The following is a 25633-nucleotide window of genomic DNA, read 5'->3' as shown; positions in this document are numbered from 1 at the left end:
TATTAATATTCATGACTTTTCCAGGTCTAATAATCACAATATTAAAATTCCCTGATATTTTTCCCATGCTTGTGGAAACCCTGTATACTGTAGGTTTATATTAAGTGTATTATCTTAATATAAAAAAATATTGGGTGATTCTTCAACATCATGTCACAGGGGTTGACTTTTTTGAAAATTTTCTTTTTGTATATGAAGGTCTAATTAAAAAAAATGTCTTGGAAACTTTTACCAGGCCTTCATCGTTTATTTTTGGTCCTTTACAAATCCTTTTTATGTCTAGATTTGACTGTTTTAGTCTTGATCCAGACACAGACTTTCAATATTAAACTCTGAAAATCCATTAAAAAAAACACGAATTGGGGCCTGGGTATTTCAGCGAGTACTGACGCTGACTATCACCCCTGGAGTTGCGAGTTCGAATCCAGGGTGTGCTGTGTGACTCCAGCCAGGTCTCCTAAGCAACCAAATTGACCCGGTTGCTAGGGAGGGTAGAGTCACATGGGGTAACCTCCTCGTGGTCATGATTAGTGGTTCTCGCTCTCAATGGGGCGTGTGGTAAGTTGTACGTGGATCGCGGAGAGTAGCATGAGCCTCCACATGCTGTGAGTTTCTGCGGTGTCATGCACAACGAGCCACGTGATAAGATGCATGGATTGACGGTCTCAGAAGCGAAGGCAACTGAGACTTGTCCTCCACCACCCGGAGTAACCGCGCCACCACGAGGACTTACTAAGTAGTGGGAATTGGGCATTCCAAATTGGGGAGAAAAAGGGGATATAAAAAAAAGAAAAAAGAACACGAATTATAAAAAGCTTAAAACTCTGATCATCTAAACAAATAGTGAAATAAACATAAACCATTTCAATATTGTTGTGTGAAAATAATTTCTTTCCATTTTCAAAACTAGCGACTATCCCACAGTTGAGGCACACCACACCAAACAATTCTGCCCCTAAAGTTTTTTCAAAAGTTAGTGTACTTGTTAACCAAGTGGACAAAAGTGTCAGTGAAGAGCATAATTGAGATGAAATATGAGAATATGATTTTTGAAGAAAACAAAGAAAAATCAAGGGAAATATCACTTGTGAGCAGAGTATTTTCATTGGCTGTCAGTTCCGATCAAGCAGTAATTTTGTCAAATTACTCAAAAAATGGGAAAATATTATTTAATTGTGTGTATTTCAAATACATCGAATGTTAACAATGAAATTAGCCTTAGCAAGACAAAGGAGTCAGACATTTTATTATATATATATTTTTAAATGTCATTTCCATCAGTGTCATTTCAAGCACAGAATTCTATTAAACACAAAACAGAATTTGAGATGTGCTGGAAATGACACTGTGGTGGGAATTTTCATGACAAAAATGACATAAATCTCCTGTGATGCATGTACAGACACTGTTGGACATTGTTAATTGACAAATTAAAAAAATTATCAGAATGTGAAAAGAGTTTTAACAAGTGCCTGATGTTAAGAAGCACTATAATCAGATTATAAATCAAAAAGGCAATTAAAAATGGTAAAGAAAAAAAACTTTAAAAATGATCTAAAATAGTGTAGTGTGTCTACAATATACACTTTCCCTTCTACATTCATGTTAAGCTGACGCCACACTAGCAAATGTTTCCAGTGATTTTCAGTTGTGAGCTTCATTAACATAATCACTGATGCCGGTCAGGTGAAGGGAGACAAAGAGTGTATGGACTCTATGCACGGCACGTAACCTACGAATTTCCGGTAAAATTTCAGGGTGATAACGAGCTTCCGGTATCGTATCCAGCTAACATGAAAGTGTCAAGAGTTGTAGCAAACTACTCTTCTTTCTAAAATAACATGACTGATCACAACAAATTTAATTTTATTTGGTAAAAGTATAAAAATGATCTCAGTAATGAGCTTCAAAAGTGTAAATACATACAATTTGAAGCTTGCAGAACTGCAATGCCATTGTGTAAGACTTCCTCTGTATGCAAAGTATTTACACCCAGCAATTGTACAGTGATTTACAAGTGAGAAATACAACAACACAAGCGATTCATGTCAAAGTGAGCACAAACAATCACCAGAAGATGATGTGGGACAGTTGCTCCATTGCTCAACTATCCCCAAGGTGACGAAACATCACTGAGAACACTACACACAGTACTGATTTTATGTGAATTATTATATTTCCCTCCTAGTCAAAGCATGAGATTACACATGAGTAAAGCACTACTGGGAAAAAAAAAACAAAAAACGTCCAGTTGAGGAATAATTCATTTTTATTCATATAATGTGTATCCACAATATCCATAAATAACAATAATGATGATACAATAACACAACTGGTAACAATTTGGTTACAATAAGGTTCCATTTGTTAACAATATTAGTTAACATGAACTAACAATGAACAATTGTATTTTTATTAACTAATATTGACAAAGATTAATAAATACTTAAAAATATATATATAGTTTGTTTGTTCATAACTAATGCGTTAATGCATGTTAACAAATCAAACTTTATTGTAAAGTGTTACCACACAATTTCATCTAAATTTATTGTCAAATTACTGCTTTATTGTTAACTGTCCCTTTTTTGCTTTTTTTTTTTTTGCAAATAAAAGAAAGAAAAAAAGAAGAATAAAATGTTCACTTCTCATAAGTATTCGTCTACCATCAGTGCTGCACACGCACAAGAAAAAATCTCTCAGAAACGGGACGCGATTTTATTAGCGTAACATACTGAAAGTGAAAATTATATTATACTGCATAAATACAATAAAATAAACTAATATTGACCACTATTAGACAAACTGTATGGTTAAAGTAAGAGTCACTAAGTTAAGAAATATATTATCGTTCACTCCTGCATTTGCTGTAAATCTGGAGTATCATCAGTTGTCTTATTATATTAACTTATAATATCACAGGGCTATACTTTATCTAGCAAAATGAATCAAAATAATTACATGTGTAATACAGTCGGAAACAGGGACCTTGCTAAGCTTGTTGTTAATATTCACACTCATTGTGGTCGATATAACTTATAATACACGTTCCCTATCTGTCACTCACTCGAAGTTGTGTCGATGTAGTGACACTAGGGGTCACTCTTGGGAGCCCGAGACACCTCTTGTCTTTGATTAAAGGACAATGAATATTGGCGAATGGTTTTTGCATGCCACTCCCCCGGACATACGGGTATAAAAGGAGCTGGTATGCAACCACTCATTCAGATTTTCTCTTCGGAGCCGAACAGTCATGCTCACTGAGCTGAATTACGACTGTTCATTCACCTCTGCTGGATCTGACGGCGCATTTCAGCGGCTTCTCCCTCCTCTGCACTGGTGCACTGCAGAGAACGCCCCTGGGCGCTTCGGCAGAAAAAGAGAGTATATTTTCTGAAAGAGTTTATTTCTCTAAAAGATTATATTTCTCTAAAAGAGCAGCACACATGGAACATCTTTTTAAAGACGCGTCTTTTTAAAGATGCCTTTCCGATTGTGTGTTATTCCTGGTTGCGGTTGTTATCTCTCAACTTTGGATGGTCATGATCGCTGTCTTTCGTGTCTGGGCGCGACCCACACGGAGGCAGCATTTGTGAATGGTTCATGTTCTCACTGCGAGAACATGACCATGGCAACATTGGGGTATCCCCCCGCGGACCTCCCATTCCCCAGCACGCTCGTCTGCCCCAATCGGGATTCCGGATGAGTTCGCCGGCTCGTCACACAGCGAGTCTGGCTTCTTGTTCGGGGCCCGCGAAGATGATGAGCTCTCGAGCGCAGCATCGGAGAATGGCTTGTCCAGTCAGATGCAGAAGCCTCAATTGGGCTCCTCCCCTCGGGGGACGATTGCCCAGTCACAGGCTGATGCAGAGGTGATGGACATGCTTTCCCGGGCGGCCGCGAGCGTCGGGTTAGAGTGGAACCCTCCGCTCTCCCCTGAACCCTCGCGGATCGATGATTGGTTCCTGGGCTCGCAGCGCCGCTCAAAGCAGCCACGCCCCACTCCAGTGCCTTTCTTCCCGGAAATGCAGGAATTGCTGACGAAATCGTGGGGGGCACATTTTACTGCCCGGCCCCGATTCCTCAGTTCCCCCCCCTCACTACCCTCGATGGCGGGGCGGCCAGGGGCTATACGGCGAATCCCCCGTGGATGAGGCACTCGCGGTGCACCTATGCCTGCAGAGCGCCACCACCTGGCGCGGACACCCTAAGCTCCCGTCCAAGCCCTGTAGGTTCACGTCATCCCTGATGGCTAAAGCCTACAGCGCTGCTGGACAAGCTGCCTCTGCCCTGCACGCCATGGCTCTCCTGCAGGTCCACCAAGCCAAGGTGCTAAAAGAACTGCACGAGGGTAGTTCCGCCCCAGATCTGATTTAGGAACTGCTCTCAGCGACCGACCTCGCTCTCCGAGCGACAAAGGACAAAGGTCACGGCATGGTCTCTCGGGCAGACGATGGCCACATTAGTGGTCCAGGAGCGCCACCTTTGGCTCAACCTGGTCGAGATGGGTGAGGCTGACAAAACACAGTTCCTTGCTGCCCCCATTTCCCAGGCTGGCCTATTCGGCGACACCGTTGAGGACTTTGCCCAGCAGTTCTCGGCGGTGAAGCAGCAGACGGAGGCTCTAAATCCCACACCCCATCTGCTCGTTGCCAAGGGCGTCCCCCTGCGGTGACTGTACCGGCTCCGCCGCAGCCCGCCCCTTCGGCCCAGCCCCTGCGTGGAGCCCATTGCAGGAAGCAGACGCCACCCGTCTCACAGTTGGCCGCTAAGAACCCACGGAGGTCGTCAAGCGACCCTGAGACGGGCAACCCAGGGTCGAAGAAACCCATTCACCTGGAGCTGGTAAGAAGACCACTCCATCCCCCGGTGGAGGGCCGGGTGGAGAATCTTTTGTTGCCTTTTGTTTGATTTCGCCGCATGCCCAAGTGGCTGCGGTACCCAACAGTTCAGCAAAAGAGCGGTTTCCTTCTTCCCTGGGTCACATACCCAGTGTGCACGGTCGTCATCACGACTACCGTCCACTGGTTTTTTTCCTTGCAGGATTGGCGCTCCAGTGGTGGTTTTCCCGCCCCTGAGCACCCAGCTGTGGCACACAGCCGCCCCCGATGTGGCAGTCTCCACGGGTTACGAGGACAGGCCTCTTCCTCCCCCGTCCCAGGCTGTTCCGGGGGTGGTCATTAAGGAGCCAGGTAAGTGCTTCGATGTCCCTAGACTCAGCACGGCTACGTCGTGGTGTGGCACCTCAAGCTCTGCCCTGCCGCGACGCCCCACCTGCTGTTACGTCCGACAACGTTGTCCCCTTGGTCCCCCTTGCGCGGAACTTGGATTTGTGGCTTGCGCTTTCCAATCTGTCGCGATGGCTGGTCCGGACCGTCCGACTCGGCTACGTGATTCAGTTCACCAGGCGCTCGCCCAGGTTCTCCGGCCGAGATGAAGAAGGGGTTTTACAGCCCCTACTTCTTCATACCGAAAAAAGGCGGTGGGTTCCGGCCAATCTTGGACCTGCGAGTACTGAACCGGGCTTTACACAGACTCCCGTTCAAGATGCTGATGCAAAAACGCATTCTGGTGAGCATCCGGCATCAAGATTGGTTTGCGGCGGTAGACCTGAAGGACGCATACTTCCACGTCTCGATCCTTCCTTGACACAGACCCTTCCTGCGGTTTGCATTCGAGGGTCAGGCGTATCAGTACAAGGTCCTCCCTTTCGGCCTGTCCCTGTCTCCTCGCGTCTTCATGAAGGTCGCAGAGGCAGCCCTTGCCCCATTAAGGGAAGTGGGCATTCGCATTCTCAACTATCTCGACGACTGGCTAATCCTAGCTCACTCTTGGGACATGTTGTGCACACACAGGGACTTGGTGCTCTCACACCTGACTAGAGCTTCAGGTCAACTGGGAAAAGAGCAAGCTCCTCCCGGTTCAGAGCATCTCTTTCCTGAGTTTGTAGTTGGACTCAGTCTCTTTGACAGCGCGCCTCACGAACGAGCGCACCCAGTCAGTGCTGGCCTGTTTGAAGGTGTTCAAACAGAAAACAGCGGTTCCACTGAAACTTTTTCAGAGGCTCCTGGGGCATATGGCATCCTCAGCGGTAGCCACCCTGCTCGGGTTGATGCATATGAGACTGCTTCAGTACTGGCTTCAGACTTGAGTCCCGAGATGGGCATGGTGCCGCGGGACACATCGCGTGGTCATCACGTCGGTCTGTCACCGTCTTTTCAGCCCTTGGACCGACCTCTCGTTTCTACGGGCAGGTGTTCCCCTAGAACTGGTCTCCAGGCACGTCGTGATCATGACAGATGCCTCCAAAACGGGCTGGGGCGCTGTTTGCAACGGGCACGCAGCCGCCGGCCTGTGGAAGGGCCCTCGACTGCATTGGCACATCAACTGCCTCGAGTTGTTGGCAATTCTGCTCGCCCTGTGGAGGTTTCGGCCGTTGATCCAGGGCAAGCACGTGTTAGTTTGGACAGACAACATGGCAACGGTAGCATATGTCAACCGCCAAGGCAGTCTGCGCTCTTGTTATATGTCACAACTCGCCCGCCGTCTCCTCCTCTGGAGTCAGCAGCACTTCAAGTCACTGCAAGCCACTCACATCCCGGGCAACCTCAACACTACAGCGGACGCGCTGTCATGGCAGGTTACCCTCAGGGGAGAGTGGAGACTCCAGCTGATTTGGAGTCGATTCGGACAGGCACAGGTGCACCTGTTCACCTCCCAAGAATCCTCCCTCTGCCTGCTCTGGTATGCCCTGACCGAGGCCCCCCTCGGCATAGACACGCTGGCACACAGCTGGCCCCCTGGCCTGCGCAAATATGTGTTTCCCCCAGTGAGCCGGTGGAACCGGTTTCATCCCAGGTAGTGGCACGCAATACAAGCGGATAAGCCCGGGATAGCCGGCTGGGTGTATCGCTTGCACATAGCGCCTTCCACCTCTTTTGAGCCATTAATTCCCAGTAGTGTTCACAAACTATGTTCCCTGGTTGACTTCCTCCGAGCCCTGTGGCAGTCGAGTGTTCAGAGAGACTTGCTGCCGGCCCAGTACACATGCTAACTAAGAGTCCTGTTCTGGGGTAGGTGCTCTGCATGTAGCAGTTCCCTGTAAGGCAAACCCCATGCAATGTATATCTTCCGCTAATTCGTTTCCCTGTTGGCAAACTGCGTCTTCCTTGGGCAGAGCCCCTCTGCCACAGTCTCCATGTTTGTAGTAACTCCTCCCCCGTTGGGTAGGATCTACCTTGAAGACTCTCCACATGGTCGGCATGACCATGTGACGTATTGTTTGACTTAAATATCCCCCCCTCTCTTTGGGCAAGGTGTGGTCTCTGTGGTGTCCTCCCCTTGGGAGGGACACCCCCCGACTAGACTGGTGGCCCAGTCGGATAATCCCCCTTCTTTTTTAGGGAGTGGAAAAAAAGAGGGGGAAAAGAGGCCACGACTGGGTTAGCCTGTCTCTATCTTTTGGGTAGTCGACTTGTCCCCAAAGGGCCGTTCGTAACTCATAACTATGTTGGGGGAGGTTACATGTTGACCTGGTGTGCTGGCTACGAGGCACACAGTGGTCTGCCCGTCACACACTGCCAGTTCACGTTACACAGTTCAGCCAGTTGTGGTGTTTCGTATAGGGACCCCTAGTGTCACTACATCGACACAACGTCGAGTGAGTGACAGATAGGGAACGTCATGGTTACTTGTGTAACCTCCCTTCCCTGATGGAGGGAACGAGACGTTGTGTCCCTCCTGCCACAACACTGAACTACCCGCTGAAATGGCCGGACCTTGTCTCGGCTCCTCAGCATAAAACCTGAATGAGTGGTTGCATACCAGCTCCTTTTCTACCCATATGTCCGGGGGAGTGGCATGCAAATACCACTCGCCAATTTTCATTGGCCTTTTATCAAAGACCAGAGGTGTCTCGGGCTCCCAAGAGTGACCCCTAGTGTCACTACATCAACACAACGTCTCGTTCCCTCCATCAGGGAACGGAGGTCACACAAGTAACCACGACGTTGTTAAACCCCTTCTTCGTTTTCCTGGATGAAGCAACAGCTCAGTGCCTCAATTTGTGATGTATATTGTCCAATATCATCCACAGAAACTCCTGTAAATAATGCGAAAATGTAATTTCCACTTCATCCAGTCATCCTTACAGCCTGGAAAAAAATAGTTTCCGGCTCTGTGCCGGAAGTAAGTGAGGCCCCTGAGGCAAAACGCAGAAATGACCGTGCACAGAGTCTGTATCTCTCAGCGGGAGATCATTTACCACTTGAGTTAATGGTTTCAAAAACTGAAAAAGCACATCAGGCTTGCTTGAAAAAGTCATTCTGTCAAGTGTTCTCATCAAGTGACCAATGAGCTTCTTCTTTTACTGAAGTACTGGCAAGACGTCAAGCTGATCTGAACATTTTCATCATACTCAGCTGCATATCGTCGCAAACGCTGATTGCAATCCAAAGTGATTCTGTCACCAAGCATTTTTCCACACTAAAATGACTGTTTAAATCAGAAAGCAGATGCAAAACAGTCTTTTTATTGAACGCAATTTCTTTACTCACTGAAAGCTGCACATGGACATACACATTCTATGGCAAGCCTCGAGGGTATAAATACACAATCAAACACTTTCATAAGGTATGTAACTCCATGAATCGCTTCCCAAGGGTGTTTTCACACCTGAATCGTTTGGAAGGAAACCTGGTGCATTTTCTCCCTTGGTTCGGTTCGTATAGGCATATTTGAACACAGCAATCGTACTCTGATCCACACCAAAACAATCGGTCAGAGACTACCTGGACAGAGAGGAAATCTGTAGGTCAGCTCGTCACTGCAATTCATCATCAAAACACGGATATAGCCTTTTGGCTGCTATATTAGATATAGGTTGATCTTCACGATTGCTACACTCTTTTGGATAGCGGCAGAACAGACACAAGTAGGAAGGTGTCAGCAACTTTTTGACAAATAAAAATGTGTCTTCACTCTGTTTGTGTATGTGTGTGCAAGTGTGAGGGCGCGAGAGGGAAAGAGAGAGGTCCGTGACCAAACAGGTACTTTTCAATGGAGAAATAATGTAAAAGCCACTAATGACGGACACAAATTAAAAAACTGACATTTTCCAGTTTTGGTCCGTTTTAAAATATAACCTTGTGAAAGCAAACCGAACCATGAAGTAAATGCAACATTGTAACTATTTTAGCCCCTGTTTCAGAATAAAATCAAGCAAGCTACAGTTCTGAAAACGCCCTAAATTACTCATTACAATTTTTTATGCTCATGTGGTACTCCTGTTGTTATTTCGGCAAGCTCCACATGACAGGGAATTAGAGAGAGAGAGAGAGAGTTGGGGTGAGATGGTATGTTTGTCACCCCTCCTCCAAAGTCTATTTGTTTTGAGTCTGCCAGTGTGGCGCCGGCTTTATGTGTTAACTACCCATGATCACATACTCAACATCCCAGCCTGACCTTATCTGCGAGGTCCCAGATGCGGATGGTTCCATCATCGCTGGCTGAAATGAAGACGTCTTTAGAGGGATGGGTGGCCAGACCCCAGATACGGCCCTGTGTGTGTCCGTTTATCATGGTGTTGGAGGCGGCGTTCTTTTCTCCCACTTCAATAATCTCGCCATCCTTCGTTCCCACCAAGATCTTTCCCTGTTATTCCATAAAAACCCATTTTACTATAGTCTATCTACAAAACGTACACTTTATTTTTTTACAATACTGTACTTTTATTCAAAAATCAACGTTTAAATACATATCTCCAAGTACTATTCCAATACAATGTATGAATAAACCATGATCATGAGTGTCACATCATTTTATTTGGCTCACCTTTCCTCTACACACAGATCTGACGGTCTCTACAGGAAGTCCCGTCTCCAGTTGAAATGCTCTGCATCTCTTCATCTCCTGATCCCACAGTTTCACAGCTCCGCCCTCTTTTGTCCTACACATGAACACACACAATATACAGTAGCGGTCAAACGTCTGAACATGGGCAACAAGTGTCCAAGTGTCTGTTGAACTCACGGTCTCTCTTTGCCTCCGGTCACTATGAGTCCATCTCTGAGTGTTGTGTACATGGTAAACACAGGTCCAGTGTGTGCTTTAGCTACTACACGCACCAGGAAATGCTCCCGCCACACGTACACGTCACCGTTTATTGCCCCGGTGAACGTCAGGTTATTCTGCCAGATGAAACAAACGACATAACAATCTGAGTGTTTCAAATGCACAGCAAATTTACTAAAGTCACACATGTATTGATATATTAAAAAATATGATGACTATAATGGGCTGGTTTGAGTATTTCTATAACTGCTGATCTCCTGGGATTTTCATGCACAACAGTCTCTAGAATTTACTCTGAATGATGCCAGAAACATCCAGTGAGCGGCAGTTCTGTGGACGGAAATCCCTTGTTGATGAGAGAGGTCAACAGAAAATGGCCAGACTGGTTTGAACTGACAAAGTCAACGGTGGTGAGAAGAATACCATCTCAGAATGCTATTCTGAGATGGGGGTTGGTGCTGTTTTGGCGGCACGAGGGGGACCTACACAATATTAGGCAGGTGGTTTTAATGTTGTGGCTGATCGGTGTATATACATAGGTTGTATGCATACAATTTTAATATAATATTATCTTGTCATTAATGTTATTTTGTTGTTATATTTAACATATAATACCATATTATGCTAATCATAATAATGATAATTTTGCAACATACAAATGAAGGCTAAAGAGTAGACAAGAACAGAAGAGAAACTTCTTTTTCAAGTACTATTTCTGAGGCTGTCTTGAATTATGATGACACACATGACAGTTCACCTCTGTCATTGCATGTCATGTGCTATGTATGGTAACGTATATACAGCCACAAATAATTGGAAATTATTAAAGCAATGTCAAAATAAAATGAACCTGCAGAGTTGAATTCACAATGCATGCAAAACGCAAACTACTTTATGGAAATAAAGCGAGCAAAACTCAAAGCACCTCCTGAGATGGTCTGAGATCATATGCAATGTTCTCATAGACGACACTATTCTTGCCAAGTGTTTTCAGACCACTGAAACAGAGAAGAAAGAGTGAAAACTCCTGCATGTGCTTGTTTTGTGAGAAGCACTCATAAACACACAGTAAATGTGGGGTTCTCTGTCTGTCACTCACTCGACGTTGTGTCGATGTAGTGACACTAGGGGTTCGATCTTGAGAGCCCAATCACCTTTGCTTAAAATAGAAAAGGCCAATGAAAATTGGCGAGTGGAATTTGCATGCCGCTTTCCACCCTGGACATATGGGTATAAAAGGAGATGGCGTGCATCACTCATTCAGATTTTTTCTTCGGAGCCGAATGCATGTGTGTTCGTCTTCTCATTCTTTACTACGCTGCTGGATTCTTACGCCGCATATCAGCGGTCACCCTCACATGGTTGAGTGCTGTGTTTCCCCTGGGCGCTTTGGCAGCCTGAGACTGCAGGTGCTAAAAGAGTATTTTAGAAAGAGTATATTTTCTTCTAAAAGAGCTTGCGCAAACGCTTGCTGTCTTTTTAAAGATGTCCTCGAGTGTCTGGGGCGCCAGCACGTCAAGGCGGCTTTCATGCAAGGGTTATGTTCTCATTGCGAGAACATGTCCATGAGAACGTAGCGGTCACGGCTCACTTCATTCTCCATGAAGCAGGGAGCCACCGCGGCTGCTCCCCAACCTGGCCCGTCCTGGGCTGACGCTCAGCCGGCCGGGTCGGCATGCACCACGGGCGATCTGGATGTGGACATGGGAGCATTTCCGACCTCCCATCCCCCAGTACGCTCGTTCTGTCCGGACGAGCGGTGGATGGTGTGAAGCCAACACACGCGCTATGTCTCCGTGGCAACACGCTCAACAAGCCACGTGATAAGATGCATGGGTTGACGGTCTCAGATGCGGAGGCAACTGGGATTCGTCCTCCGCCTCCCGGACTGAGGCGAATCACTACACGACCACGAGGACTTAAAAAGCACATTGGGAATTGGGCATTCTGAAAAAGGGGAAAAATCCCCCCCCAAAAAAAAGAAAAGAAAAAAAGAGGTGTGTGAACTTGCAAAAACAATGTCAGACACTGTAATATGCTCTGGCTCCCTCCCTGCTCATCGTGGTGATGAGATTTATAGTAGATTAGTGTCACTGAATGGCTGGATGTCTGAATGGTGTCCGGAGAATAGCATAGGATACGTATATAGACAATTGGAAGAGTTTTTGAGGTAGACATGACCTGCTAAAAAGAGACGGACTCCATCCCTCCAGGGAAGGTGCCGCTCTCCTCTCTTGTAATTTGGCTCACAGTCTTAATAGTGATAGTATTTGACTAATTGTGGCCCAGGTCAGTAAGCAGACAAACTGGTTAATCCGAACATCTGCTAGCTGCCTTGAGACGTCACTCAGGTCACATAAACTACAACACATAGAGACTGTATCACCTAGATATCATATAGAGACTGTGTCTGTCCCTGAACTACCAAACACAGACCCCTTACTAAATCATTTAGAAAAAAATGTGATTAAGTTCAAACTTGAAAAAACAAAAACATTTAAGATAAACATCATATAAAGGTAGGGCCACTGAACATTAGATCTCTTTCTACCAAAGCACTAATTGTAAATGAAATTGTTACAGATCACAGTTTGGATGTGTTCTGTTTGACTGAAACCTGGCTTAAACCGGATGAATATATTAGTTTAAATGAATCTACTCCCCCAGGTTATTGTTATAAACAAGAGCCTCATCTGAGGAGGTGTTGCTACAATTTACAGTGAAGTTTTTGGTGTTACTCAGAGGACAAGATATAAGTAAGTCTTTTGAACTAATAATGCTTAATGTGACACCGTCAGATATAAATACAAAATCTCTGTCGTCTTTTGCCCTTGCTGCAGTATATAGATCACCCGGGCCGTACTCTGGTTTCCTTGGTGAATTTGCAAATTTTCTATCAGATCTAGTAGTTAATGTAGATAGAGCTTTAATTGTTGGTGACTTCAACATTCACATAGATAATGAAGATGACACATTGGGATTAGCATTCATCAATATTCTTAACTCTCTTGGAGTCAGACAAAATGTAACAGGACCAACTTATCGCCAAAATCATATGCTAGATTTAATTCTGACATATGGTGTTGGTATTGATACTATAGAAATTCTACCGCAGACCAATGACATCTCAGATCATTACCTCATCTCTTGTTTGCTGTGATCAGCTAATGTCACTCAATCTATACCACACTAGCGTTCAGGTAGAACTATTCTTTCGACCACTAAAGATAGATTCACTAATAATTTTCCAGAATTGTCTCACATACTCAGTAAGCCAAATTTCTAGAAGAAATTGATGTAACAACAGAAAATATAAATACAGTCTTCTCTAGCACTCTTGATAGTGTCGCCCCCCTTCGATTAAAAAGATCAAAAAAGCCCTGCACCATGGTACAATGATCACACTCATGCTCTCAAGAGAGCAGCTCTGAAAATGGAGCGCAAGTGGAAGAATACAAAATTAGAGGTATTTTGTGGCGCATGGAAGGATAGTGTCTGTAGCTATAGACAGGCACTAAAAGCTGCCAGGTCAGCATATTTTAGCAAACTCATAGAAAATAACCACAACAATCCTAGGTGTTTATTCAGTACTGTGGCTAAATTGGTTAGGAATAAAGCAACGACTGAATCAGATATTCCGTCGCAGCACAATAGTAATGACTTCATGAATTTCTTTACAGATAAAATTGAAATAATCAGAAATAAAATTGGAATTGTGCAATCATTTGTCACAGAAAACAGTGTCTCATAATTTTCCTCACAAGCAACTTCAATCCTTTGCTGTCATATGTCATGAACAGCTAACAAAACTTCAAAAGCCACAACAAGTATGTTAGATCCAATACCAACTAAGCTCTTAAAAGAGGTATTCCCTGTAATATCAGAACCTCTTCTTAATATTATTAACGCCTCGCTATCCTTAGGACATGTCCAAAGAAACTTTAAAATGACAGTTATCAAACCGCTTATTAAGAAACCACAACTTGATCCTGGAGATTTGGCTAATTACAGACTGATTTCAAATCTCCCATATATGTCGAAAATACTAGAAAAGGTAGTGTCCTCCCTACTATGTTCATTTCTACAGAGAAATGAAATATATGAAGAATTTCAGTTAGGATTTAGGCCCCATCACAGTACAGAGTCTGCACTTATCAGAGTTATAAATGACTTGCTCTTATCATCTGATCGCAGCTGCATTTCTCTTCTAGTGCTTTTAGATCTTAGTGCTGCTTTCGAAATGACAGATCACGACATTCTCTTGAATAGGCTAGAGAATTATGTTGGCATTAGTGGACTTGCATTAGCATGGTTTAGGTCCTATTTATCAGACCACTAACACTTTGTATGTGTAAATGAGGAAGTGTCAAATCAAACAAAAGTTAAGTATGGAGTGCCACAGAGATCAGTTTTAGGGCCACTGCTTTTCTCCTTATACATGCTTCACCTGGGAGATATTATCAGGAATCACGGAATAAGTTTCCACTGTAATGCCGACGATACCCAACTATATATTTCATCTAAACCCAACGAAAATTCACAATTCTCCAAATTAGCAGAGTGTATCAATGAAATCAAAGATTTGGATGGCCAGAAATTTCCTTCTCCTCAATTCTGACAAAACAGAGGCACTAATTATTGGACAAAAACCTCTAAAAACAAGCTGCTAAAATACAATGACTCTCAATGGATGTACTGTTACGTCGTCTTCTGCAGCAAAGAATTTAGGTGTTATATTTAATAAAGATCTGTCCTTTGAAAATCAAATTTCCGAAATATTGCTAAGTTACAACACATGCTCTCTGTTGCTAATGCTGAAAAACTAATTCATGCATTCATGGCCTCAAAACTAGATTATTGTATGCATTACTGGGAGGATGTCCAGCAAGTTCAATAAACAAACTTCAATTGGTTCAAAATGCAGCTGCCAGAGTGCTGACTGCAACCAAGAAATATGACTGTATTAGTCCAATTTTATCGTTGTTACACTGGCTACCTGTTAAATTTCATATTAATTTTACAATTCTGTTAACTACATACAAAGCTTTGAATGGTCTAGCTCCGCAGTACTTAATCCATCACGTTTATTACATTCACAAAATTCTGGCTTGTTAATAATTCCTAGAATATCAAAATCCACAAAAGGAGGTAGATCTTTTTCATATTTGGCTCCTAAACTATGGATTAGTCTCCCTAACATTGTTCAAGATGCAGACACACTCATTCAGTTTAAGTCTAGACTAAAGACTCATCTATTCAGCCAGGCGTACACCTAATTTATCCATCAACTCACTGTTATGCAGGCTGCTTTAGTTAGGTCTGCCGGAACCAGAAACATCTATCATGATCTATAAATCTGCATAAAATTGAATGGCATCTATGCTTATATTATTCTGTTTCCCTGTCTCAACCTCGGTATTCAAATCCTGAGGTTACCAGAGCAGGCCACATCCAGCTCCGTTCCTGCTTAGTGTCGGACTCCACTGCTACGTGTCGCTGAGTGATGCCAACAAACTACAGCCGGTGCTAGCCAGACATCACTTCAATCTTTTGACTTCAGAGGATGAGCTGATGCCAACTCCAACTGTAAGATATCAGATACTTCATATGCCACTGCCTGAACCTTGGACATAGGATGGACCCCACCGAACCTCACCGAAATGACCTTCAGATTGAACTGCGATGCACCTCATTGATCTCTGCCTGCATCACCTTTGTCTATTGATGGACTACACTCTTGAAATGGAATACATAGACTATCATTTAATTACCAACAAAAGCCTTCATCAGCCAGCTAACAAAGGACAATGCATCTATGTGAACTTCTGCAGTTAATCCAGGATGGACTTCTAAGACATTATTCATTAATCTCAGAGTTCATACAAAATCTTTGTTTAAACACTGGTCATTAACGCTTATTTAATTTACAAATTTTAGTGGAGTTTTGTGTTCCTTGCCACAGTCGTCTTCAGCTTGCTCACTGGGGTTCTAAATACAATTATTATTTAATTACTTAATTTTTATACACAATTTACAATCATATTTAATCAAACTACACAATGATCACTGCAAGACTTTATAGATATTACAGTTTATTTATTTTTTGTTAAAGCATGATTTCCTGTAAAGCTGCTTTGAAATGATGTGAGTTGTGAAAAGCGCAATACAATGACTTAAATCAGACACATGCATCAATGGCTTTTCTTTCATTTGTTTAAAAAAATTATCAAGTGTTTTCCTTTAAACGTGCGTCTATGTGTCTAATGCCATTTCTTGTCACGTGTCACTCATATATTCAGTACTGTATATACAGTATATCCTGTATCACTCATATATATAAATCAGTGTGACTCACAGCTCCAAACGCAACAGAGAGCATGGTCTGCATGCGGCCATCTTCCACCGCTCCAATCACTCCTTTCTTATACAGCAGAGACCCACCCACCAGCGTCCAGAACTTGATGTGTTTGATTCCCACTGAAACAAACTGGGTGTCCGAGTCAGGCCTGAACTCCACCACGAAGATCCGATCCATGTGACCACCTTTACTGCAAACTTTAGACCCTAAAAAACAAAGGAAAACATCATCAACAAATATGAATGGATTCAGGTGCACTGGAATAGAAAAACAACTGCATAATTGTTTGGTTGATTGCTTGCGATTTTATTTTACCTGTATGCAAAGTGGAAAATGTAAGAAAATAATTGAGTATTGTCGATGATTAATGGTTTGTTAAAGAAACTCACATATCATTCACCAGTTCTGGAGGTAGCACATTACAATTAAAACAGTTTACATATACTCACCGAGCACTTTATTTGGAACACCTGTACACCTACTTATCCATGCGATTATTTAATCAGCCAATCGTGTGGCAGCAGTGCAATGCATAAAATCATGCAGATATGGGTCAGGAGCTTCAGTTAATGTTCACATCAACCATCAGAATGGGGAAAAAATGTGATCTCAGTGATTTGGACCGTGGCATGATTGTTGGTGCCAGATGGGCTGGTTTGAGTATTTTTGTAACTGCTGATCTCCTGGGTTTTGTATACACAACAGTCTCTAGAGTTTACTCAGAATGGTGCCAAAAACAAAAAAAACATCCAGTGAGCAGCAGTTCTGTGGATGGAAATGCCTTGTTGATGAGAGAGGTCAACAGAGAATGGCCAGACTGGTTTGAGCTGACAGAAAGGTTATGGTAACTCAGATAACAGCTCTGTACAATTGTAGTGAGCAGAATAGCATCTCAGAATGCACAACATGTCGAACCTTGAGGCAAATGGGCTACAAAAGCAGAAGACCATGTCGGGCACTTTATAAGTAGGCTACCAGAGTGTTCGTAGTAAAGTGCTTGGTGAGAGTAAATTACTTTTGGAAGTAACAAGTAATACAATGCTATTTTTTATTTATTTAATTTTTGGACTTTAAATTTCTGAAAAGATACAGATTTGACCCGCATATACTGTATGCACTGATCCACAATGCAATGGTCCGAAGCATGTAAGGCCACTTCCACAACCAGTTTTGGGTAAGTTACTCAAAGAAAGTAGTCCACTTCAAAATGCTACTTATCTCTCTAAAAAATAATCACATTACTAATTACTTTACTTTGAAGTAGCGTTCTAAAACACTTTTCAAAGAAGTTTTTGTTTTTCTGTACAAATTCATAGTTTGTCATACACTCGTGTCTCCCTTACAATGACTCGTTAGGGGGCACACATTCTTCAACCAACACAGAAATGCAAGCAGACATACTTATTAAAATAATTCATGTTTAAAATGTATTCAACATGAAAAATATTATTTTAAAAATATGTGTAACCCAGGTAATGTACTTAAAAGTAATTAACTCCAGTCAGTAACTTTATTCCAATTAAAATAATTTATAAATGCATTACTTTATGACAAAAATATAATTCAATTACTCTAACTACTTACTTTGTAATCAGATAAAACATTGTCTCCAACCAAAATACCTGACATTTCAAATAAGTAACATGGATTACTTTTATTTATTTACTGAAAAATCAATTGAAAATCTCTCCCTTTTCCCACAATAATGTAACACGTAATTTTCAAATTAAAAATTTAATCAAAATTCAACCTATTTTTATTTCTTAATGCACATTCATGGTCATATTGTCAATTATTCATAGGTGCACTTTATCAAATAAATAAATAAATGTTTGTCTTCATAGTCTTTTCATTAAATGTAATAACTTGCTCTGCCTCTGAAACGACTTTCCCTTTTGGGCTCATATCACCAAGCCATCTTAAAAGACCACTTTTTACCCTTCATTCAATTGCCAATGCATAAAATCAAGTCCACCCAAAAAAAATTTTCACTTGGAATTGGAATATGTCACATCACTAAAGTGAAAAGGGTTGCGAACACCATTTCATGATGACTTCACACACAAACACACACCTTCTTGCCATCTCCACACAGTGATTGTATGTTCTAGATCGACCCCCACAGACAGCAGCAGTTTTCCCGTGGCGCTGAAGTTCACGTATCCGACCCCTTTAGCATGAGAACAGCGCAGGACAGACAGCGTCTGTTTACTCATGGCGTCCCACACGTGAATGCATGGCGCCAGACCTACAGGAAAATGCACAAAAAGCCAGACGTCAGAAAATGCCTGCTTGGCACTTGGAAACCATCAACATTCTTGTCTGGGATCAGTTTTAAAAGCTGAAGGATAAAAAAGTGTTTCCCAAACAGTTGCTTTAAGTACAAACTCATTCAAAACAAATTCAAACCCATTAGTTTTATTAGAAGACTTTTATTATGCAAATGTTGTGGGTTTGAGCTATGGTTCTTAACTGGTTTTGCTTTAATCATTTACAGTTTTTAATCGAGTTAATTACATAACATGCCAATTAATTAATCAAATTAACTTTTAACTCATTGGTTTAAAGATCCCATTATTCTGTTGTGATTTGACCAGCTTCGTCCAGCAATAATGAGTCCTGTGTGTGTAAACAACTCTCATTCTGTGGCTGCGCTGCTTGTGAGGTTTGTTGAGGTGCGCTGACTGCCCCCTGCTGACTGACCTTGCTGGAAAAAATATGCACTTTTTCCCAAAATGAACAGAATTTGCGAGGGGTCATGGGACATGATTAATTGAGTTTTTTTTTATGTGTATTTTTAATCACACTAAATTAACACGTTAAAAAATTTCCTTAAAGGAATAGTTCACTTTATAGTTCAGTTATAATTCTCTCATCATTTACTTACCCTTAAGCCATCTCAAACACGCTTGACCCTTTTCTTCTGCGGAACACAAACAAATATATTTTGATGGAGATATGATGTGAATATATCCATACAATGTAAGTCAATAGGGTCCAAAACTTCTGCAGACTCCATGGCACAGTCATAATATGAAGCTTGATTACACTTCCCCGTGCTTGATGAGGAATATGCGCTCTGAGCTTCAGATCATGATCAGCAAGGAGACAGCAGATGTCAAGATTTATAGAGAAAATTTAGTTTCTGTCTGTTTCTCACCAAAAAAATTATCGTATCGCTTTAGAAGACATGAATTAAACCACTTGCGTCATATGGATTAACTTTATGTTGCTTTTGTGTCTTTCTTGGAGCTTAAAAGTGCTGGATCCCATTGACTTACACCTTATATCCACATCATAATATCTTCATTTGTGTTCCGCAGAAGAAAGAAGAGACACAAGAGTTTGAGACGGTATAAGGGTGAGTAAATGATGAGAGAGTTATCATTTTTGGGTGATCTATTCCTTTAAAATCAAACATTGAAAGTTAGTATTTGGTTTATTAATGGTTTCTAATTGTCTCTTGAATTTCAATGGGTCTATGCTCTCTTTGCTGCAAATGAACACATTTATAATGTAATCTGGGTTGTATTTTCTTTTAAGCTTGTGTAGTTTTGTTAATCTTTTAACAAACATTAGGATGAGCGCATTTCACACAACCTGTCCATGTTGGCATCTGTCTAATTTGACTAGCTTCTACTAGTTGATAGATGAATTTAAGTCAAAATAGAGTAGAGTTTGATTGGATGCTCAGCCTTTGACATCAACAACAAAAGATATGGGACGCGTTTTCTTCTCCATTTTAAAAGCTGATAAGTCTATTTATTTGATTATCCTAACAACACACAATTATATGGTAAGCTGCATTGTATTATTCGTATTTAGTATTGTTTTTCCCTGCTGTCTGCAACCTTATCAAAACAGACCTGCAACACTTTAAATCGGTTGCGTGATGACTAATGCAAACATGAGAATGTGTTCTTGCTAACGGCAGTGGCATAGCCAAGGGTGGGCCAGGGTGGGCCAGGGTGGGCCGGGGTGGGCCCACCCAAATTAGACCCAGGCCCACCCAGAATATTAGAGATTTTTCTATGACTTCAAATATATATTTATAAAATAGTTTTAAAAAATGCATAAATTCTGATTTCTGAAAGTGTGAATGAACTGTTTGGATGCACCACCTCTCTGTTGTTAAGAAAAATTTGGTAAAAAAAAAAATTGGGGCAAAAACCTTCGTTTTATTGAGGCCCACCCAAAAGTAATTTCCTGGCTATGCCCTTGGCTAATGGTAGTTTTTTTCCTAAACTGGGACACAAAACACGGGGAAAATGCACATACAATGGAAATATATAGGGCAGGTGGGGTTAAAAGCAGAAATGAAGCTAGTATTTTTGCTAAAGCACTAATATATATATATATTTAAAAAAAAACTTTTCTAGGTGGATAATCATTAAGTTACAGCATGCCTTACTGATTTAATTCCTGTGGCTGGAGTTTTCTGTATCTTTCAGATAATTATATCACGTCTTTTTAACAGGATGCCACCATATTTGCTTCAAGAATTAGAGTGGTCTGTTCCTCACATGTGGTATGGGCTACTTTTATGTTATTTTTATGTAAATGGTGCTTTTCTGTCATTTTGAAGCTTGACAACCCTTGTCCCCATTCACTTTTATTATACAGAAAAGAGAGGATATTTTTTGAAAAATAAGTCATGATGGAAAATAAATGATGATCACACAAATTTTGGGGTGAACTATTCCTTTAAATTGTATTTAACCTGGAACATTACATGTAAAAATGTGCTGGAGCCAAAGAATTCTTTCCTTGAACTTTTGGAATCAAACAAAAGGTGAGTGAGATCAAACGAAATCACATGGAAGGAGGGTGCTGCAGTCCTACCTGGCAGGTCGGTGATGTCGCCTGTGTGGAGATGTGTTGAATGAGCGGATGAGACAGTGATAAATAAAAAATAAAAAACAGCAATGAGAAGAGCTGCTCTTAGTGCCAAAGCAGAGAAATTCAAATTATCAGCAAAATCACAGGCAGACTTGTTATTAACACAAAAATCAAGCAGCGCACACTGAAGAAAGCCAAAACAAGTAAATTTAAGTGAATGAAAATGATTTAGATGGTGAAAGTTACATAAATATGCATTAAGTGGAGCATTAAGATATTTGTCGAAGTCAGACTGTCCCAATCATACTGCATGTACAGAGTTTTTTTTATACAGTAGCCGTTTACACAAACACACTTACCGATCTGACCGGTGGCGATGATGTTTTGATATTTGGGGTGTTGATTGACAGTTAGACAGAGGATGTCATCCGTGTGCTCCAGGTAAAAGCTTTGAGTACCTGAAAATCATCAGATTATGGGTAATTCATGTGACATATTAAACAGTGTGGCATGCCATACTTCAGCAAAATGTGCTAAAGTTTTGTAATTATTATACTGTACATGCAGTTTTCTGAGGTCATATTGATTGAGAGACAACATGGAATATAAATTTGTCAAAATTTGTCAAATATTCTATATGTAATATTTGTAATTTTCTCGATTAACAATTTTTTATTGATTCATATATTAAACACAGAAAAAAGTCATGGTTACTTTCGTAACCTCCGTTCCCTGATGGAGGGAACGAGACGTTGTGTCGATGTAGTGACACTAGGGGTCACTCTTGGGAGCCCCAAACACCTCTGATCTTTTTTTAAAAGGCCAATGAGAATTGGCAAGTGAAATTTGCATGCCACAAATATTAGCTCCTTTTATACTCGTATGTCCGAGGGAGTGGCATGCAAATTCCACTTGCCAATTCTCATTGGCCTTTTAAAAAAAGATCAGAGGTGTTTAGGGCTCCCAAGAGTGACCCCTAGTGTCACTACATCGACACAACATTGAGTGAGTGACAGATAGGGAACAAAACTTATATACACAGAATTAACAATTAACCCCCACTATTACCCTTCCCAGTCTCCATTCCCACCTTGGCCCCCAACAACATCCCAGTGGTCATACATGATTATAGACACACACACACACACACACACACACACACAAAATATATATATATAATAATCACACATATTGACAACTACACCACTCTCTCCACAGCCCCTCCCTGAGAGCCCTCCAGAAACGCCAGATATCCACCCCATTTCCCCACAAACGAGTCCAATTTCCCCAGTCTTCTAAATGACCCTTCTTCAAAAGCCGCCACCCTCCCCATCTCAGAGCACCACTCCTGAAATGAGGGCACTCCAGCTGACCTCCATCCCCTTAAAACTATCTGTCTGGTGATCATGACACTGGTTAGGACCCAACTCTTTATGTGTCTATTCTCTACATCGATGACCGCCCCATCGCCCAAATACAGAGTGCCCGATACATGACCAAAATACATGGGTTGTGTCTCCATCCTCTGATGGAGGGTGTGTCTTTAAGACCAACCCAATACAATCTAGAGGGGGTCCAATAGCATCGATGTAATATCTTTAATTGCATAAGGCACACCTTTGCGTCTCTAGATGCAGACTTGACGTTTTTTAGAATCCTAGCCCACACTCCCTCCTCCAATACCAAGTCTAAATCTTTCTCCCATAATCTCTTGATAGAAGTTAAAGCTCCGTCCCCCAGACTCTGAATTAGCAGGGAGTAATATACTGATGCCTCATGACCTTTTCCAAAAGCAGTAATCACCCCTCCCAGAGTGTCTGCTGCTTTAGGGGGGTGTATGCTACTTCCAAAATAGTACAGAGCAGGTGGCGCAGCTGTAAATACATAAAGAACTGAGATCTGGGAATCCTAAAATGTTGTTTTTTCAAAGGATATCAACACTCCGCTCTCATATAGGTCACTGAGTGTAGTAACCCCCTCACGATCCACTCTGACCAGCAGAAGGGGGATTTATTAATACATAATTTTGGGTTCAGCCATATGCTCGAGGCAACATTTAAATAAATGTCCGAATTAAACACTCTGGACACTTTTGTCCATACCGAATGCAAATACGAGATAATGGGGTGTAACTTAACTTCGCCGGTTAGTTTGATAGAAAGGCTTTGTAATGGAGAAATAGGGGCAAGAACTTCCTGTTCAATAGAAAACCAGGGAGGGACTCTCTCAGGTGGAAGCGACCAATGAACCAAATGTCTGAGACCGAACGCATAATAATAATAAAACAAAATTTTGGGTAGGCCTAGCCCACCTTTGTCAATCGGCCTATGCAGCTTACTGAAATGTAATTTGGGACGTTTACCATTCCAAATGAAGGACTTTGCTATGCTATCAAATTGCTTGAAATAAGAGAGGGGGACATCTATAGGGAGAGACTGTAGCAGGTAGTTGAATTTTGGAATACAATTCATTTTAATAACATTAACCTTCTCAATCATAGATAAATGTAATGAAGCCCACCAGCCCACATAGCTAAAAACATTTTATTAAAGGGTCAAAATTAACTCTAACTAAATCACACAAATTTGCTGGGAATAAAATACCCAAATACTTAATGCCCTGTTTGGGCCACTGAAAGGTGCCCGGCTGAAAAGCCGTTACCGGGCAGCACACTGTCAGAGCCAAAGCTTTGGATTTAGACCAATTATCTCTGTATCCCGAGAACTTAGAAAAGGAATGAATAATTCTGTGGAGGCAAGGCATAGATCTAGTAGGGTCGGAGACAAATAATAAAATATCATCTGCGTGAAGCAAAAGCTTATGCGCCACACCTCCTGCCATCACCCCTGGAAAATCATCCTCCTTTCTTGTCACGGCTGCTAATAGTTCCAGGGAAAGACAGAACAATAATGGGGAAAGAGGGCAACCCTTCCGGGTGCCCCTATCTAGAGTAAAGTAATCTGAAATGAATCCATTTGTTTGTACTGCCGCTACCGGGTGTCTATAAAGTAACTTAATCCATCCAATAAAAGTATTTCCGAACCCGTATATTTCCAAAATCTTAAAAAGATAATCCCATTCTACCATATCAAAAGCCTTTTTGGCATCAAGTGAGATGGCAGCGACCAGAGTCTGATCATTTGCCACCAACCACATGATATTAATTAGACGCCTGATATTATCAGAAGAGTTACAGCCCCGAATAAACCCCACCTGATCTATATGTATAAGAGATGTCATAACTACTTAATCGGTTTGCCAAAATATTTGACAATATTTTAACGTCTAGCTGGATCAGGGAAATTGGATGGTAACTCTTACACTCACTTGGATCTTTGTCCTTTTTAAGAATCAGACTGATCCGGGCTTTTGTCATGGTTGGCAGAAGCTTTCCATTCTTTAATGATTCCGTATAAACTTCTAGCAAAAGTGGAGCCAATTCTGTAGCATAAGATCTAAAAAACTCACTGGCAAAGCCATCTGGCCCCAGAGACTTGCCTGTAGGCAAGGCCTTAATTACCTCGCCAAGCTCCTCCAAGGTTATTTCAGAATCAAGATAATGATTTTGCTCATTCGTCAGTTTAGGGAGTTCTAATGGTTCCACAAAGTTTCTAATATTTTCATCAGTAGACGAAGATGTGGAACTAAAGAGATCAAGATAGAATTATTTAAAAACATTATTAATATCAATGCCTAAGGTAAATATTTCACCACCAGCAAATTTCACTGAGGGAATGGTAAAAAAAGATTCTCTTTAGCCAGAAGTTTTCCTGCTTTGTCCTCCGACTCATAGTATGACTTACTTACCCTGAAAAGCCAAAACACCACCTTCCGCGACAAAATAGTATTATATCTGTATTCTAATCGGGTCAATTCTCTGAGGCCATCAGACAGCATTTGGCACTTCAGCTCTGCCTCGGTAATTTTAATATTCCCTTCCAACTCCATGAGTTCTCGTGCTTTGGATTTTTTGGTGAATGAGGCATACTGTATGATCCAGCCCCTAAGAACTGCTTTGAGTGCCTCCCAAGCCACGCCCACAGAGGATATGAGGACCAGTTGGTCTCCATATAAACATTGATTTCAGATTTGTTGGAATTAAGGATTTTGCAAAGAGGATACATTAGAGCGCCAACTATATGATTTCCTTTTCTCCATATGTGGCAACACCTCTAAACTCACCAGGGCATGATCTGAGACTAAAATCTTTCCAATTGAGCAATCAACAACAGATGAAATGAGGGACTTAGTTATATATTAAAAAATATATATTCTAGAATAAATCTTACTGACTGATGAAAAAAAATGTATAGTCCCTACCAGATGGGTTCAGAAGTCTCCAAATATCTGTAAGACCAAGATTTG

At 41.8% G+C, this 25633-nt stretch overlaps 1 protein-coding gene across 1 annotated transcript in view; it reads right to left on the bottom strand.

Moving 5' to 3' along the window:
* LOC127428035 (echinoderm microtubule-associated protein-like 6) overlaps positions 1-25633 on the bottom strand; it is a 92007-nt gene that overhangs the window by 8893 nt on the left and 57481 nt on the right. Inside the window, exons 30-36 of the mRNA XM_051676057.1 lie at positions 21628-21726; positions 21272-21292; positions 18504-18677; positions 16427-16635; positions 10030-10187; positions 9832-9946; positions 9463-9651 (exon numbers count right to left, since the gene is read on the bottom strand). Coding sequence (XP_051532017.1) covers positions 9463-9651; positions 9832-9946; positions 10030-10187; positions 16427-16635; positions 18504-18677; positions 21272-21292; positions 21628-21726 — 965 coding nt within the window. The remainder of the gene's footprint in view (positions 1-9462; positions 9652-9831; positions 9947-10029; positions 10188-16426; positions 16636-18503; positions 18678-21271; positions 21293-21627; positions 21727-25633) is intronic.

Source organism: Myxocyprinus asiaticus, chromosome 37 (assembly GCF_019703515.2).
Source record: "Myxocyprinus asiaticus isolate MX2 ecotype Aquarium Trade chromosome 37, UBuf_Myxa_2, whole genome shotgun sequence".
NCBI lineage: Eukaryota > Metazoa > Chordata > Actinopteri > Cypriniformes > Catostomidae > Myxocyprinus > Myxocyprinus asiaticus.
The sequence above is the reverse complement of the archived record's forward strand: the minus strand, read 5'-3'. Positions and strand labels throughout refer to the sequence as shown.